General features: G+C 41.7%; 1 protein-coding gene and 1 long non-coding RNA gene across 2 annotated transcripts; both read left to right on the top strand.

The window, feature by feature from the left end:
• The first annotated feature begins 2057 nt into the window (after positions 1-2057).
• Positions 2058-3210, top strand: LOC149985176 (uncharacterized). Its single transcript, XR_016487606.1, has 2 exons — positions 2058-2240; positions 2336-3210. It is a non-coding gene; the product is annotated as an uncharacterized LOC149985176 (long non-coding RNA).
• A 2519-nt stretch (positions 3211-5729) lies between these two features.
• On the top strand, positions 5730-9077 carry LOC110493394 (aldo-keto reductase family 1 member D1). Its single transcript, XM_021567656.3, has 8 exons — positions 5730-5981; positions 6459-6626; positions 7022-7138; positions 7310-7387; positions 7794-7916; positions 8029-8304; positions 8469-8551; positions 8634-9077. The coding sequence occupies exons 1-8, from the start codon at positions 5889-5891 to the stop codon at positions 8674-8676; spliced, it is 981 nt and encodes a 326-aa protein (XP_021423331.1). The 5' UTR covers positions 5730-5888; the 3' UTR covers positions 8677-9077.
• Positions 9078-19302: the final 10225 nt, after the last annotated feature.

Raw genomic sequence — 19302 nt, 5'->3', positions numbered from 1 at the left:
GCTCTGCGATACAAACAAGATATTGCGTTCAGCCCGCAGGAGGTTTCTGATCTGAAACAAAATCTGCGACAGAAGGGATGTTATTAATACTTTTTTGAAACTGAGAAAACACAAGGCATGTGTTTTCATATAGGCTTTAGAACATGGGCTCCTGTCAGGCTTCAGGGATAGAGGAAGCCTGCAGGGCTAAAGGCTGAGGGAGAGTCAGGGAAGGGGGCCTGACCAAACGTTTGCAGTACAGGAGAGCTGTGCGCCATTCCTAGCTGTTGCCCATTTTGTGAAGTTGATCACGTGATCCAGGTGTCCGGACAGCCAATATCCTCCTTCTGCTTCCTCAGACCGCTTTCTTGATCCTTATTCAGGCTCTTCAGGGGATAGAAAATAAATGTCAGCACTTTATATGTAAGCACTTTATAGCTGCAGGAACTTCAAACTTGCTTGAACCGAAGTAGCCTACTAGGCATGATTGAAAAAAACGAATTCGCTATTAAAGTGCATAAGGACGACATTTATTTTTCCCCCTGCTCCTGTTTATGCCCATTTGATAATGGAAACATACCAGTTTTTGTTATATATATATATATATATATATATATATTTACACTTTTTTGGGTTAGGCATAAAGCTATCTCCATACCTCCATTCATTTTTAAAACTGGTATACCTTCATACGAGTCAGTACATTCTAAATAGTATGCAATACTATTAGTGCACATTAGCATTTTTAGTAGTAGGCAAGACAGATTTCAGACACGGCCTCGAGGTACTGCAGGCTGCCGTAGCAACCAAATTATCCTTCTAAGTTCTTCAGTATGCACATTTTTTATAACTAGTTTAAGGACATACATCTGGTGCAATACACACACACACACACACACACACACACACACACACACACACACACACACACACACACACATAAATGCATAGTACCAGTCAAAAGTTTGGTTTTTACTATTTTCTAGAATAATAGTGAAGACATCAAAACTATGAAACAACACATATGGAAAAATTTAGTAACAAAAATATGTTATATTTGAGAATCTTCAAAGTAGCCATCCTTTGCCTTGATGAGAGCTTTGCACTTGGAAAGCTTTTCCAACAGCCTTGAAGGAGTTCCTGAGCACATATTGGCTGCTTTCCCTTCACTCTGTGGTCCAACTCATCCCAAATCATCTCAATTGGGTTGAGGTTGGGTGATTGCGGAGGCCAGGTCATCTGATGCAGCACTCAATCAATCACTCTCCTTCTTGGTAAAGTAGCCCTCACACAGCCTGGAGGTGTGAGTGGTTATTGTCCTGTTGAAAAACAAATGATAGTCCCACTAAGCGCACACCAGATGGGATGGCGTATCGCTGCAGAATGTTGTGGTAGCCATGCTGGTCAAGTGTGCCTTGAATTCTAAATACCACAGATAGTGTCTGCAAGCACCCCTGCACACTTAACACCTCCTCCTCCATGCTTCACGGAGATCATCTGCGGAGATCATCTGTTCACCTACTCTGCGTCTCACAAAGACACGACAGTTGGAACCGAAATCTCAAATTTGGACTCATCAAACCAAAGGACAGATTTCCACTGTTTTAAGGTCCATTGCTTGTGTTTCTTGGCCCAAGAAGTCTCTTCTTATTGTTGTCCTTCTATTTGCAGCAATTTGACCATGAAGGCCTGATTCACGCAGTCTGCTCTGAACAGTTGATGTTGAGATGTGTGTTAATTGAACTGTGTGAAGCATTTATTGTGCTGCAATTTCTGAGGCTGGTAACTCTGATGAACTTATCCTCTGCAGCAGAGGTAACTCTGGGTGTTCTTTTCCTGTGGTGGTCCTCAAGAGAGCCAGTTTCATCACAGATTAACTGACCTTCATGTCTTAAAGTAATGATGGGCTGTCGATACTCTTTCCTTATTTGAGATTTTGTTGCCATAATATGGATTTAGCCCTATTTGGTAAAAGACCATCTTCTGTATACCACTCCTACATTTTCACAACTGACTGGCTGAAACTGTCACGAATCCCGCTTCCTGAGTCTGTGTTTGCCTGTGTTTCTGTCCTGGAGTGTGTTTCCGGTGTCCTGGAACGCACCCTGTCTGGTTGCCGGGCGAATTAGCTTGTTGGGAGATCGATGTTCACCCGCACCTGTATCCCATCAGTAATCTGCACACCTGTCCTGATCATCACCTCTCCCCTTCAAAAGCTCTGACCTGACATCCATTCCCTGCCGGATCGTTAACCATGAACAGTATGTTGTGCCATAGTATCAGCCTCAAGTTGGATAGAATTTGTTTTGTTACGTATTGCTTGCCTTAAACTTACCTCCGTTTGTTCTGTCTTCAGTTACTCACCCGGATCATTTACCCCATTCCCGCCTGGTCGTCGGAGGATTCCGCTACCCCATTGGATCCACCTATTTACTCCCATCAACTCACCACCGCTGCCCGCTACGCCACCTGGATATATCTACCCATTCACATTCACTTGTAAATAAATACTCAACTTCTTCCTACTCTCCTTGTCCTGGTCTGCTTCTGGGTTCGATTTTGAAAGAACGTGACAGAAACGCATTAAGAAGGAAAGAAATTCCACAAATTAACTTTTAACAAGGCATACCTGTTAATTGAAATGCATTCTCATGAAGCTGGTTCAGGGAATGCCAAATGTGTGCAAAGCTGTCATCAAGGCAATGGTTGGTTACTTTGAATAATCTTTTAATTACTACATGATTCCAAATGTGTTATTTCATAGTTTTGAAGTCTTCACTATTATTCTACAATGTAGAAAATAGTACAAATAAAGAAAAAACATAGAATATATCACTATAATGAGGGATCCTGTCACGGTTGTCGTAAGAACTTGTCACACCCTGGCCTTAGTTATCTTTGTTTTCTTTATTATTTTGGTTAGGCCAGGGTGTGACATGGGTGATTTATTGTGTTTCTCCTTGTCTAGGTTTTTAGATTAATGGGGTTGTGTTTAGTTGTCTAGGTAAGTCTGGTTGCCTAGAGTGGTTCTCAATCAGAGGCAGGTGTTAATCGTTGTCTCTGATTGGGAGCCATATTTAGGCAGCCATATTCTTTGGGTATTTTGTAGGTGATTGTTTCCTGTCTTTATGTTTTATGCTCCAGTTAGGACTGTTACTGGTTTCACGTTTATTGTTTTGTAGTTTGTTCATGTTTGAGGTTTCTTATTAAAGAGCCATGAACTATAACCAAGCTGCATTTTGGTCCGCCTCTCCTTCCCAGGAAGAAAGCCGTGACGGAACTGGACCAAGGCGCAGTGTACGTAGAGTTCCACATCTTTATTACCAAGTGAAACTTAAGCAAAACAATAACCAAACAACAAAACGTGACTACATAGTACACAAGCCAATATCCCACAAACACAGGTGGGAAAAATAGCTACTTTACCAACTGCCTCTGATTGAGAATCATACAAAAACCACCAACAAAGAAATACAATTGACTAGAACACCCCCCTAAACACAAAATCAAATTTATTTGTCACATACACATGGTTGGCAGATGTTAATGCAAGTGTAGCGAAATGCTTCTGCTTCTAGTTCCGACAATGCAGTAATAACCGAGTAACCTAACAATTCCAAAACTACTACCTTATACACACAAGTGTAAAGGGATAAAGAATATGTACATAAAGATATATGAATGAGTGATGGTACAGAACGGCATAGGCAAGATGCAGTAGATGGTATCGAGTACAGTATATACATACTGTATGAGATGAGTAATGTAGGGTATGTAAACAAAGTGGCATAGTTTAAAGTGACTTGTGATACATGTATTACATAAAGATGCAGTAGATGATATAGAGTACAGTATATACAGTGCCTTGCGAAAGTATTCGGCCCCCTTGAACTTTGCGACCTTTTGCCACATTTCAGGCTTCAAACATAAAGATATAAAACTGTATTTTTTTGTGAATAATCACCAACAAGTGGGACACGATCATGAAGTGGAAAGACATTTATTGGATATTTCAAACCTTTTTAACAAATCAAAAACTGAAAAATTGGGCGTGCAAAATTATTCAGCCCCTTTACTTTCAGTGCAGCAAACTCTCTCCAGAAGTTCAGTGAGGATCTCTGAATGATCCAATGTTGACCTAAATGACTAATGATGATAAATACAATCCACCTGTGTGTAATCAAGTCTCCGTATAAATGCACCTGCACTGTGATAGTCTCAGAGGTCCGTTAAAAGCGCAGAGAGCATCATGAAGAACAAGGAACACACCAGGCAGGTCCGAGATACTGTTGTGAAGAAGTTTAAAGCCGGATTTGGATACAAAAAGATTTCCCAAGCTTTAAACATCCCAAGGAGCACTGTGCAAGCGATAATATTGAAATGGAAGGAGTATCAGACCACTGCAAATCTACCAAGACCTGGCCGTCCCTCTAAACTTTCAGCTCATACAAGGAGAAGACTGATCAGAGATGCAGCCAAGAGGCCCATGATCACTCTGGATGAACTGCAGAGATCTACAGCTGAGGTGGGAGACTCTGTCCATAGGACAACAATCAGTCGTATATTGCACAAATCTGGCCTTTATGGAAGAGTGGCAAGAAGAAAGCCATTTCTTAAAGATATCCATAAAAAGTGTCGTTTAAAGTTTGCCACAAGCCACCTGGGAGACACACCAAACATGTGGAAGAAGGTGCTCTGGTCAGATGAAACCAAAATTGAACTTTTTGGCAACAATGCAAAACGTTATGTTTGGCGTAAAAGCAACACAGCTGAACACACCATCCCCACTGTCAAACATGGTGGTGGCAGCATCATGGTTTGGGCCTGCTTTTCTTCAGCAGGGACAGGGAAGATGGTTAAAATTGATGGGAAGATGGATGGAGCCAAATACAGGACCATTCTGGAAGAAAACCTGATGGAGTCTGCAAAAGACCTGAGACTGGGACAGAGATTTGTCTTCCAACAAGACAATGATCCAAAACATAAAGCAAAATCTACAATGGAATGGGTCAAAAATAAACATATCCAGGTGTTAGAATGGCCAAGTCAAAGTCCAGACCTGAATCCAATCGAGAATCTGTGGAAAGAACTGAAAACGGCTGTTCACAAATGCTCTCCATCCAACCTCACTGAGCTCGAACTGTTTTGCAAGGAGGAATGGGAAAAAATGTCAGTCTCTCGATGTGCAAAACTGATAGAGACATACCCCAAGCGACTTACAGCTGTAATCGCAGCAAAAGGTGGCGCTACAAAGTATTAACTTAAGGGGGCTGAATAATTTTGCACGCCCAATTTTTCAGTTTTTGATTTGTTAAAAAAGTTTGAAATATCCAATAAATGTCGTTCCACTTCATGATTGTGTCCCACTTGTTGTTGATTCTTCACAAAAAAATACAGTTTTATATCTTTATGTTTGAAGCCTGAAATGTGGCAAAAGGTCGCAAAGTTCAAGGGGGCCGAATACTTTCGCAAGGCACTGTACATATACATATGAGATGAGTAATGTAGGGTATGTAAACATATTAAGTAGCATTGTTTAAAGTGGCTAGTGATATATTTTACATCAATTTCCATCAATTCCCATCATTAAAGTGGCTGAAGTTGAAACACCATAGAGAAACAAGGGCTCTCTATGGTCAGGGCGTGACAGATCCTGCTTTTTGAAAACATCATCCTGTACTACCCTAGTCGGCCTTGAACTCTATGACTTCAATGAGAGGGGGCAGTCCTCCTCCCCTGGGTTTTCTGGTCCATTTTGTACTGTTACACAGAGAGTAGAGCACGGTGCGCTGGGCGGGTAATTTTGCACTCTGGTAGCTCAAAGGTAGCTCAGTAATACATTAGCCATTAAGTTTCCTACATAAAGAAGCCCTAGCCTCACTTCTCCCATAGTCCAAACAAACTCAGAGATGAACTTGACTGCTGAGAAACACAGTGTTCCCCTCAGTGATGGGAACCGGATTCCCCTATTTGGACTGGGGACTTATGGAGACCCACGAACGGTAAGGGAAACCTTTTTTTTTTTTTTTTTAAAGAGCAGTTTGAACAACAGGTGCATGCGGGAAAAAAAGATTTGACAAAATGTCAAATCACACATTACAATGTTTGTGGAGTATTCATGAATAGCACTGTTTGAATTTCACATTTTTCAAGAGTATACCTGACAGTCTGATTTGGATGACATAATCAGGATTTCTCACTGACAGGCAGGCCACCTGTTAATCTCCTTCCCAGACACGTTTAGCCTGGGGACAAGGTCAACCACCTGTAAACTAGAATGCGCTCTAATAATCAAAGATCAAATGAGTCCATGTTCATAACAGCACAAAGTCCATGTTTACTGCTGTAATTGACTGGTTAAACATTTAACTAGTGATAAACAAAGTAGGCCGACCTAATGTCTCTAAGTTTAAGATAAAAGTCAACTTGACTTATTTCTTTCATGCACGTTCACTCTCTTAACTCTGTTTTTTTGACAGACACCCAGAGGCACAGCGTTAAACAGTGTGAAGCATGCAATAGATGTGGGGTACAGACACTTTGATGGGGCTTTGGTGTATTTCAATGAGCACGAAGTAGGTCAAGCCATAAGAGAGAAAATTGCAGATGGAACCGTCAAAAGAGAAGACATCTTTTACTGTGGAAAGGTGAAGTTGCTCTATTGCTGGTTGATTTACACACATCAACATCACTTACAACTTTCAATCACAGAACCATAGTAGGCCTGTATTATAAGGGCCAGTTACATTGGCACAAATGCCTAGTCCTTGATTCAGAACTAGAAGCATGTTCAATGGGGATTCCCAATTTTAAAGTGCATTTTTGTCCAGGAATAGGCGATAATCTTTGTCCGGTAAACTGCATTTTTTGTCCGGTAAAGACCACATACCTTTGCATTTGTTTGTATTTTGGGGCCTTTTCCATTGGTTCTATTGCAACCAAGCAACGCTAAAGTATCTGAAATGATATCAAATAGTATTTGAACCCAGGTCGGTCAGGCTAATAGCGGTTGGTCATAGCGGTCTCCTTCTACCTGTCACAGCTATGGAACACCTTCCACCCTCCAGAGCTCGTCAGGCCTGCCTTAGAGAGGACACTGAAGGCCCTGAAACTGGACTATGTGGATCTATACATCATCGAGATGCCCACCGCATTCAAGGTTAACAGATTGTAGACTACAGTAGTTACAGACGTCAGTTTGAAATTGCACCCACCACTTCGAGGCCAATGTAAAAGACTAATTCAAAAAAAGTTATCATGAACTATTTTTAAGTCAACTCAAAATGTTTCAAATGGGTCAGTCATTCTTATCACGGTATCTCAATTTCAGCCTGGTGATGAGTTTTATCCTAAATATGAGGACGGGCGGTACATTTACCATGAGACAGACCTTTGTGCAACATGGGAGGTGAGTTCTGTCTTCCAGGCCCATAGCCAAATGCATAATCGTCTCATTATCAGAATCAATTGTGTTTAGAATAGCGGAAGGAATCTCAACTATCAGCATCCTTATGGGGTGGTTATAATGGACAGTATAAGAAAAAGAATGTATTACAGAGTATTAGAACAGGGTAGGCACTAGCCTATACACAAAACCCAGAGTAAATATTCTGGGCAGAAATATCAATTGAATTGCAATGGCCTTGGCTCTAATCTCTGTGTCAAGGACAATGCCATAAAGAGGCAGTCTACCTCTTTCCAAAGTTCTCAAATGTCTCTAGAAGTTGTGTTGTGTTTTTCTCTGCGGTATGTCTCTCTCATTCTGGTAAATCAGTATGAATGGACATATTTTAAAGTCTCCTCTCTTCCAACAGGCTTTAGAGGCCTGCAAAGATGCAGGGCTGGTCAAATCTCTGGGAGTCTCCAACTTCAACAGGAGACAGCTGGAGCTCCTACTGCGAAAGCCTGGCCTCAAACACAGACCTGTGTCCAACCAGGTGGGGCATACTCTCGCTCAATGCTGAGATGCTTATGCAATTACATGTGGAAAACCTCCTTTTGAGATTTGTGCACGCAACTAATAAGTGCTGTATGTATTTTTCAATACAGGTCGAGTGCCATCCATACTTCACTCAGCCCAAGCTGCTTAAGTACTGCCGCCAGAATAACATTGTGATCGTAGGCTACAGCCCCTTAGGCACCTCACGGGACGCCTCCTGGGTGAACCTGAAATGCCCTCCTCTGTTGGAGGATGAGGTCCTGGTGTCCATAGCGAAGAAGTACAGAAAGAACAGTGCTCAGGTGGCCCTGCGATTCAATGTCCAGAGAGGAGTGGTGGTCATCCCCAAGAGCTTCAGCACTCACAGGATCAAGGACAACTTTCAGGTTCAACGGAATTAAACGTAGTCAACAACCACTAATATACACTGAGTGTACAAAACATTAGGAACGCCTGCAATATGAGGGAGATGTTCCTAATGTTTTGTACACTCAGTGTATACTGCATGGTGAACTATTTCAGTTATACCCCCCTTTTTGTACTCTTATAGATATTTGACTTTTCACTCACTGAGGATGAAATGAAAGCAATTGAAGGCCTGAACAAAGACATCCGTTTTGTGGAGCTTTTAATGTAAGTATTGCACTTTAGTAGCTACAATATTGAGTCAGTTTTCATATTTAGGTGTTGATACAGTGTTTATTTTCCCCCACAGGTGGAGTGACCATCCTGAATACCCATTTCTGGATGAATATTAAGCCTGGCAATATCACTCTATGTATTCCTGTAACCTTGACAAATTCACTGAACATGTTTCATTTTTTTTTGTGTGGAACCATTCTGTAGTAGCCTACGTTTCTTTGAGTTGATTCTGTCATTTTGTGAGGCAGTACCCCTCATCAAATGACCACTAGGGGGCTCTACTTGACAATGAATGAAAACCAATGACCAGTTGACGCGAAAAACTGTTTGAGAAATCAATCCCTATTGCACCTTAGTTGCATTTAACACATTTTTTTAAAAGTATAATAACCGCAGACTGCTGAAGTATCCCAAATATGCTGAAGTATTGCGATATGTAACACTAGTCTCATAACACTGTTAATACATCACTGCCCCTAGTGTTTGTTTATCGACCAATAAATGCACTTCAAGCTGACTTCTAAGTGGGAACTCGAGTGGCAAGCGAGTAGAAACAGACTGGCACTCAGGCCAGGATACCTAACCACTAACCCTAACAAATTAATGTTTATCTGACACACTAACCAATAGGGGGTAATAGGGTAAAAAAATAAAGAAAAAAAAAGAGAAAATAATGTCCTATCATACTGAGTGTAAAAAACATTAGGAACACCTGCTCTTTTCACTGACCAGGTGAAAGCTAATAATAATAAGCCCTTAATAATGTCACTTGTTAAATCCACTTCAATCAGTGTAGATGAAGGGGAGGAGACAGGTTAAAGACGGCTTTTGAAGCCTGAGACATGGATTGTTTATGTGTGCCATTCAGAGGGTGAATGGGCAAGACGAAAAAATGTCAGTGCCTTTGGAAGGAAGTGCCAGGTGCACTGGTTTGAGTGTGTATAGGAACTGCAGCGCTGCTGGGTTTTTCACGCTCAACAGTTTCCCGTGTGTATCAAGAATCGTCCACCACCCAAAGGCCAACTTGACACAACTGTGGGAAACATTAGAGTCAACACGGGCAGGAATCCCTGTGGAACGCTTTCGACACCTTGCAGAGTCCATACCCGCAACAAATTGAGGCTGCTCTGAGGGGCAAAAGGGGGTGCAACTCAATATTAGGAGGTTGTTCCTAATGTCTTGTACACTCAGACTGTAATACATGTCCCCATACTTGACATAGTTTTACATATTCCTCAATGCCCAGCTGAGCCTCTGGATTTCCAATTGATATAAATGTGTGGAGTACTCATGATGATACTACATGCTTTTCAACCACCGACTTTACATCCGTCAACCAATAAGATGTGTCATCATGGCCTCTTAGTGCAACGCATTGGTCCAATTAAGATAAAGCAGGGCACTATGGGAACATTTATGGAGAAATCTTCCCACTGTGTCTCAGTCAGACCACAGTTCAGGCCCAAACGACCTGCCTTCACAACAGGAGACCTCGATCTGCATGCTTAAACCTCCTAATGAACAGCATGGTTGTTATGAACAAGACAGGCTGATTGTAACAAGGAAAGACAGGGCAGCGTCTTCAGCCTGACAGACAGACACAGTGTGTCCTAATTAGCAGCCTATTCACTACTTTTGACCAGAGCCCTATTGGAGCCCTATGGGCCCTTGTCAAAAGTAGTGCACTACATAGGGAATAGGTTGTCATTTGGGATGCAGACGCACTCGGATCAGCAACCTGTGGCAGTGCAGTGAAGAACAGCAGGAAACTGAAATCAAATGTTGTTGGCAACTTTTTTTCTTTGTGATTTTTTAGACCGGTGGAAATCACCAAGTGTGACAATTATTCTGGACAAGGTCTTGACACATATTTTAAAGAATGGAATGTGCAGGCAAATTTAATTAAGCTTTACTGGCAAACAGGACTGAGCGACTGAACTATGGTGTCCCGAAGCAGTTGTTTTGCTTTGATTTCTAACATTGTCTTGACTCCCTTTATCATGTCTAAGTCGACCTTTAAAACAAAATTGTACTGATCATATACACTTGAGGTAGTGGATGGAGTATTTGATATTATCCCATTAAGCACAAAGTGGTTGAATCAACATTTTTTCCACGTCATTTCAACCAAAATATTTAATGTGATGCCGTTGAAAGGAATTTCAATATCATTATTTAGTTTTTTACCCCACTTTTAACCTAATTCCAATGACACGGTTTAAATATTTGTTGATTTCATGTTGAATTCACATTAGCTTACACCTCAATTAAATGTAAATAAGTTATTAAACTGTTGAACTGACGTATGTGCCCCGTGGGATGGTCATTCTATTTGATCATTCTGGGCATACCCATGGTCAAACCAACAATCCTCTCAGCTGTACTTATAGATGTATCCTATTGGGATTATTAGTTCAAATCTGTACGGGAAATAGTGTCATATAATGGGAACCGACGGGGGGAAGTGGCGTTGTATAGGATGAGGTTAGGGCATACAGGATTGAATGGTACTGGAATGTGTAATGGCGGTATGGTACAGGAAACGGTTGAACATGTGTTATTATTTTGTGAAATGTATGATGTAGTAAGGGAGAGGTTGTTTAACAGGTTGTTATTTTGGGTGGGGGTGATGGGAGTAGTGAGATTTGTAGGGAATTGTTTTATTTTATTAGAAATTCAGGGTTAGCGAGGAGAATATAGTGGCTTCACACTCCAGTACAGTAGGTGGCTGTGTATGCATCTGTCAGTGGGTTGCGATCCGCCAATACAAACTTGAAGAAGAAGCTCACCAGGTCCTTGTATAAGGACTGAGTCGTGGTGACCCAGCACACAGTGAAATGAGAAGGTGAAGGATCCAATGTCAAGCTACTACAAGAAGCAAGCATTAGGAGAACTCTGCCAAAGGTTACAACTACCGATGAAACGTCTGCCCACCCTTTCGGCAGGTTCAATGGGTTGTTGTATCGGGTGAACACAACTTCATAGACAACAGTATTGGTTGTGTAAGTTGCTGTCCTTGCTGTCTTCTGTTCAGAGCTATAGACGGTATACTATTCAGTTCTGTCTGTTGGTCAGTTCTGTTGCAAATGATATACAGGTCAAGAATCTCTATGCGTACATTATGAACTAGAAGCAGTTTGGTGGTGGAATAAAGTGTAAAGCACTGTGAGTGATCATTAGAATAGACGTAGTAAAGAAGTCCAGTAAAATATATTATGCAGATAGATCATTTGTTGATTCCACATAGATAGATAGCTATCTGACAAAGCCTATCTGTATCTCTAATTTACGGTCACTGCGAGACCCTGAATACAACAAGTACAACAAAGTCAAACAACTACAGGTTGTGGGAAAGCAAACGTCTATGTCTTTGACTAGAATAATAATACAATTTGAAAAAGAAAAAGAAAACGGGGGTAGAAAGAAAGGGGAAAAAACACGCTGACCCCAAAAGAACCTGCAAAAGCACAAAAGACCAAAACACATCAGCCTCAGAAAAGGCTTCTAGATTGTTAAGACCCACGACTTTCAAACAAATGCCCTGAACTGGGCCGCTCTAGCCCCCTGCGGTGGGAAAATGTTGTGAATGGTGTGCTGGGCCTGTGAGGAAGGGATCCGGTCGGGGAATAAAGACTATTTTCTGGGAGCTGAATCAGGGATGTGTTTGGGAGCAGGGGCTTCACTAAGCAGGAGTGATGTTTTAATTACAATCAGTCAGTGCAGACAGCTTAGAAATCTCACTTGACTGAAGGAATATGGGATGGGGTGGGATGGGGCTCTTTGGTGTGTGTGCGTGTGCGTGCGTGTGGTTGTGTGTGAGCGCACGCGCAAGCGGTTGTGCGTGAGGCTACACATGTAAGATCTTCATTTGAGCCAGTTTTCTACAGCAGGAAAATAACCTGTAGCAACAGGGAATGTTAATTATTATGTGAATTATAATTAATGGACATTTTTGTAGGGGTTGATACATTTTTTGTAAGGGAAAATTAAGTCTGAAATGTGAAAGTGGAAATTACAAACTTCAGAATACTTTTTAAACCTCAAATATACTACACATGTTAACTACCTGCAACAGGATGGTCAAATTAAGATCCAACATATGTACAGGCATGTCGGTGTGTGTCCGTCTGTACTGTATCTATACTGAACAAAAATATAAACGCAACATGTAAAGTGTTGCTCCCATGTTTCATGAGCTGAAATTAAAGATCCCAGAAATGTTCCATACTCACAAAAAGCGTATTTCACTAAAATGCAAATGTGTTTACATCCCTGTTAGTGAGCATTTCTCTTTTGCCAAGATAATTCATCCACCTGACAGGTGTGGCATATCAAGAAGCAGATTAAACAGCATGATTATTACACAGATGCACCTTGTGCTGGGGAAAATAAAAGCCCACTCTAAAATGTGCCGTTTGTCACACAACACAGATGCCATAGATGTCTCAAGTTTTGAGGGAGAGTGCAACTGGCACGCTAACTGCAGGACTGTCCACCAGAGCTGTTGCCGGATAAATTAATGTTCAGTGTGAGAACAAATTTACTCATCTACTTCACATATCCCCCAAAATATATTTTCCCCAACAAATTCCAAGAATCCTTAAATAATATGATGGCAACTGGGAAAACCCTCAATCAACTGTTGAATAAGAAAAAGGCATCTACAACTATCCAATCTCAATGTATTGTTGAAAATAAGCCCTATAGTGAACCTGATGTTATTCAATGTGTTTTTTGTGAATGTATGTTACTCTCTATCAAAGAAAATTGAGAAAACTGATAGAAATCCCTTGGATTACATGAAGGGATATTTCCCTTCTCTGCTTCAGTTTGATCTTCCAGATGTAATGGAGGTGATGGAGGTAACTTAATGATATCAGCAGCAGGTCGTGATGAGATTGATGCTTCTCAGGTGAAATCAGTGTCTTCCCTGATTACTGAGCCTCTAACGTATATCTTCACCAAATCTATGCAAACTGGTATTGTTCCTAAAGATTAAAACATTTTCCAAAATGATCACCCTCTATAAATCTGGGGATCCAAGATATTTTACAAATTATCGCCCAATATCTGTACTACCATGTTTTTCTAAAACCCCTCAAATTGTTGTATCAGAGAATGTTGAAACATGTAAATCAACACTGTATTCTATATGAGCACCAATATGGTTTTCGTAAAAACTACTCCACAGATATGTCTCTTTTGCAACTTTACAACCCTTACCAACTGTCACGTATACTCCCTCTCCGGCCTCTAGGTCATCAGGCTGCTGATTATCCCGCACACCTGTCACCATCGTCTCGCGCACCTGCGCCTCATGACACACACCTGGACTCCATCACCTCCTTGATTATCTTCCCTATATCTGTCACTCCCCTTGGCTCTTTCCTTAGGTGTTATTGACTCTGTTTTCATGTAGGTGCATTGTTTGTGTTCATTGTTGCTTTTATTTAATAAACCCCTCACTCCCTAAACTTGCTTCCTGACTCTCAGCGCGCTTGTTATAGAATAACGCCTTGCCAAAGGGAAGCATTAGGGGGTGTTTTATATTTGTATTTTTTGTTTTGGAGGTGATGTCGGGTCCGGGTGTCTGAACCGGAGCTGGCCCGACAGGTTTCCATACCTCAGTGGGCTCGACAGGCTCCCATGCCACAGCGGGCTCGACAGGCTCCCATGCCTCAGCTGGCCCGACAGGTTTCCATACCTCAGTGGGCTCGACAGGCTCCCATGCCACAGTGGGCTCGACAGGCTCCCATGCCACAGCGGGCTCGACAGGCTCCCATGCCTCGACCGAGGCAACCGGGGAGGTCTGTCGGCTCATCAGGCTCTCATGCTGGAGCTGTGCATCAGGGAGGGGGTACTGTCACGTGTGCTCTGGCCTCTAGGTCGCCATGGCTGCTCGTTATGGTGCACACCTGTCACCATCGTTACGCGCACCTGCGAGTCATCAGACTCACCTGTACTCCATCACTTCCCTGATTACCTTCCCTGTATATGTCGCTCCCTTTGGTTCCTTCCCCAGGCGTTATTGTTTCTGTTTCCTATCTGTGTGTTGTTCATGTTTCTTATTTTGTATTATGTTGTGTTTATTTATTAAAACACTCACTCCCTGAACTTGCTTCCCGACTCTCAGCCCACATTTGTTACACCAACAATAAATACGCTCTTGGCATCTTTTTAGATGAATCCAAAGCATTTGACACCGTTGATCATGATATATTACTTTCTACATTGCATTATTATGTTGATTTAAGGCAGCCCTCTCATTCAGAGAGGTTGGGTTAAATGCGGCGGACACATTTCTGAATGCTTCCAGATGAGTTGTAATTGATGAAATTGTCTGAATGCTTCCAGATAAACAAATGATCTTTAAATGTAAAAAGAAAATCCATCTTTATTTTATTCACTAGTAACGATGAGAAATATTGTAAAGAAATAAAAAGAGCAAGATTCTCAATTAGTGGGAATGAAGTGGAACAAGTCCCATCCACTATATTCCTCTGATGAGTTGTAATTGATGAAAAGTTGTCCTGGAAAGATCATATTACATTTGTCTGTAGCAAAGTGATGAAATCTGTTGGTATCATCAGAGAGATTAGAGGTTTGGTTCATCAGGCTAGATTCCTAACTCTATACTATAAGCTTAGTTTTCCCATATCTCATTTACTGTAATATTGTCTGGGCCAGTACATATGCCTCCTACCTACACAAATACTCATCATACAAAAGACATTGGCGAGACTAGCCACCTCCTCTAATTAACTGGCTCCATCTGCACCTTTGTTTAAGAAACTCAATATCTTGTCTATTTATGACATTAATGAACGCCAATTATGCACTTTCATCTACAAATACTCATACCTTTCAGACAGTTTACCTAAACCCTTCAATGGATTCTTCCAGGTTCATTCTGAAATCCATCCATCTGTATATAACACGAGACACTGCAATAACCTTCACCTTCCCCACTGCCGCACCTCACAGAGTACATTTCCTAACAGACACCATACTCCGGAATTCTTATCTTCACGTTGCCAAAACCACATCTTCCCTCAATAAGACCACTGGGTGTCAGCCTGATGAACCAAATTAGCCAATGATTCCCTCCATGTAGCCTAACTCTCTCCCGCATGCATGCACGCCCGCCCGCCCGCCCGCCCGCCCGCACGCACGCACACACACACACATAATCAAACGTGTTTTTTCTTATCCGGCCACATCGGCTTTTTCACCTGCGGGATCATATGAGACCAGCCAACTGGACAGCTGATGAAACTGAGGAGTATTTCTGTCTGAAAAAAAAAAAAGCAGTTTTGGAGGGGAAAAACTCATTCTGATTGGCTGGATCTGGCTCCCAAATGGGTGGGCCTGACACTCGAGTGGCTAGGCCTATGCCCTCCCAGGTCCACCCATGACTACGCCCCTGCCCAGTCATGTGAAATCCATAGATTAGGGCCTAATTCATATATTTCAATTGACTGATTTCCTTCTATGAACTGTAACTCAGTAAAATCTTTTAAATTGTTACATGTTGCCTTTCTATTTTTGTTCAGTATATATAGTTAGACGGAACACAATATTGAACTCAGTCCCAGTTCTATCTCGCTCTCACTACACTCTCAGAAAACAAAGGTTTACATTTGTTACTAAACGGGTACAACTGCTTGTCACTGAGGTGGTACCCTGTAAGGGCCTCCTTTCTACTTTTACTTGAGAGGATCTGCAGAGAATGTAAATGTACCTGTGGAGAAAGCTACTATCTGGGGTACAAGTTATGTACCTAAAGGGTTTTACAGTTAGTGCATTCATCTTAAGATAGCTAGGTGGGACAACATCAAACAGTGCCTTCGGAAAGTATTCAGACTCACATGTTGTTACATTACAGCCTTATTCTAAAATGTACGAAATAAAATGTTTTCCTCACCAATCTACACAGAATACCCTGTAATGACAAAACAAAAAAGGTTTTTCAAAATGTTTGCAAATGTATTAAAAAAACAAAAACAGAGAAACCTTATCCAGACCTTTTGCTATGAGACTCGAAATTGAGCTCAGATGCATCCTGTTTCCATTGATCATCCTTGAGATGTTTCTACAACTTGATTGGAGTCCACCATTGGACATGATTTGGAAATGCACACACCTGTCTATATAAGGTCCCACAGTTGACAGTGCATGTCATAAAAAAAACAAGCCATGAGGTTGAAGGAATTGTCTGTAGAGCTCCGAGACAGGATTTTGTCAAGGCACAGATCTGGGGAAGGGTACCAAAACATTTATGTAGCATTGAAGGTCCACAAGAACACAGTGGCCTCCATTATTCTTAAATGGAAGAAGTTTGGAACCACCAAGACTCTTCCTAGAGATCGCTGCCCGGCCAAACTGAGCAATCAGGGGAGGGCCTTGGTCAGGGAGGTGACCAAGAACTCGATGGTCACTCTGACAGAGTTCCTCTGTGGAGATGGGAGAAACTTCCAGAAGGACAACCATCTCTGCAGCACCCCAACAATCAGGCATTTATGGTAGAGTGGCCAGACGGAAGCCACTCCTCAGTAAAAAGCACATGACAGCCCACTTGGAGTTTGTCAAAAGGCACCTAAAGGACTCTCAGACCAAGAGAAACAAGGTTCTCTGGTCTGATGAAACCAAGATTGAAATATTTGGCCTGAATGCCAACCATCACGTCTGGAGGAAACCTGACACATCCCTAAGGTGAAGCATGGTGGTGGCAGCATCATGCTGTGGGGATGTTTTTCAGCGACAGGACTGGGAGACTAGTCAGGATCAAGGGAAAGATGAACTGAGCAAAGTACAGAGAGATCCTTGATGAAAGCCTGCTCCAGAGTGCTCTAGACTGGGGTGAAGGTTCACCTTCCAGCAGGACAACGACCCTAGCCAGTGGCTTCGGGACAAGTCTCTGAATGTCCTTGAGTGGCCCAGCCAGAGCCTGGCCTTGAAACCAATCGAACATCTCTGGAGAGACCTGACAATAACTGTGCAGCGACGCTCCCCATCCAACCTGACAGAGCTTGAGAGGATCTGCAGAGAAGAATGTGAGAAACTCTCCAAATGCAGGTGTGCCAAGCTTGTAGGGTAATACCCTAGAAAACTCAGGTCTGTAATCGCTGCCAGAAGTGCTTCAACAAAGTACCTAGTAAAGGGTCTGAATACTTATGTAAATGTAATATGTTATTTGTTTAATGCACTGTATCACAGGCATAGTAAGTACACTTTCCCTCTACAATGTAGTTATCAGCAAAGTCAGAGATAGAAGGGGGGGGGGGGGGGGGGGGAGTCAAGAGCATTGTTGGTTCAGATTTATTTTTGTTTAACATTTTTTGGGGGGGATGGCAAGTGAGGAGGGGGATTATTTAAAATAATTTTTGAAGAGGTAGGGTTTTACATGCTTTCAGAAGTTGGGCAGGGACTCTGCTGTCCTAGCTTCAGGGGGAAGCTGGTTCCACCAATTGGGTGCCAGGACAAAGAAGTGCTTTGACTGTGCTGAGCGGGAGCTGCCCTCCCATAGGCAGCGTGCTTTTTTGCCTTTATACAGTACAACCACATTGACAAAAATGTACCTCTACCATAGACCAGTTAAACTTGTACAACACTTCCAATAAACAGTGGCCAACATAACAATCTGAAAGCCACTCTCCCACTAAGCCACGCCTCCAATATAATTTCCCAGTGTGCCTTGCCTTTTCGAGTGCATCGTAGAGTTACTACCCATGACTGTATTTGTTAGTGACAGACACATTTTATTTAATTTGTTCATGTTCACTCTGTGGCCTTCATCAAATAAGTTCTGGGCATATAGCATTTTATAATTCAAATGAAACTTTATGCCAATACATAAAATATTTCTTAAGGCCTAAATTTGAGGTCTAGATTGACGCTAATACAATAGCCTGAAATTCATGGGTTTACAGGGTACATCAGGACTGCAAGTAGGCTTGCTAAATTCACAGATTTTCAAAAGATCCTGTTTAAAGGCATTCCTGCTTATTCTCTCCTGTTTCCAAGACTTTTACAACCGGGATTTCTGGAAAACCTGGGAGGTTTGTGTATGTTGCAAGAAATGTGCAACCCTACCTTCAAGTCACATTATGCTGGCTTGCAAAGGGATTTGTAATTATTCCTCTTGGAATCCAGCCAGAGTTAGGATATCTAACAGTTGGAATTTTTATTCACCCGCAACTAAGACTGTAAAGGTTTAAAGTGGACAACCACTTCAGTAAAGGGTGTAAAAAATCTAACTAACTGATTGGATTAGTTGAGACAAATGCATGTTATTTATCTTTGTGTAGCATAAGATCAATCAATCAATCATTCAATCAATGTACATGCAAAAACTCAGATATTAATCAACCTGCAGTAGAGCATATATGATATTATGATGATTATAATAATTATATTATGGTAACATTTAGCCTTTTTTTTCAGGTACCACCGCAGTGACAAAGCCATTAGTTCCCTTGAGGTGGCAAAAATTCATAATTGTACCTTATGTTGGGTATTCTTAAGTATATTGAGGATACACAAAATGTGTTTGTACCCTGGGAAACAGAAATGTACCTTCACATTGTACCCATTTTTTGTAGGTGTGTGTGGTGATTGTACCTTTACATTCAAAATATAGGGTACAAACATTTACCATTATACTCTGTATGTACCCTAAAAGGCATCGAACAGTACCATGTGAGATCATTATGTGTACCTCTGAAGGTACATTGTGTATTTTT

This window comes from Oncorhynchus mykiss, chromosome 2 (genome assembly GCF_057628025.1).
Source record: "Oncorhynchus mykiss isolate SJ-2025 chromosome 2, ASM5762802v1, whole genome shotgun sequence".
Lineage (NCBI taxonomy): Eukaryota > Metazoa > Chordata > Actinopteri > Salmoniformes > Salmonidae > Oncorhynchus > Oncorhynchus mykiss.
The sequence above is the reverse complement of the archived record's forward strand: the minus strand, read 5'-3'. Positions and strand labels throughout refer to the sequence as shown.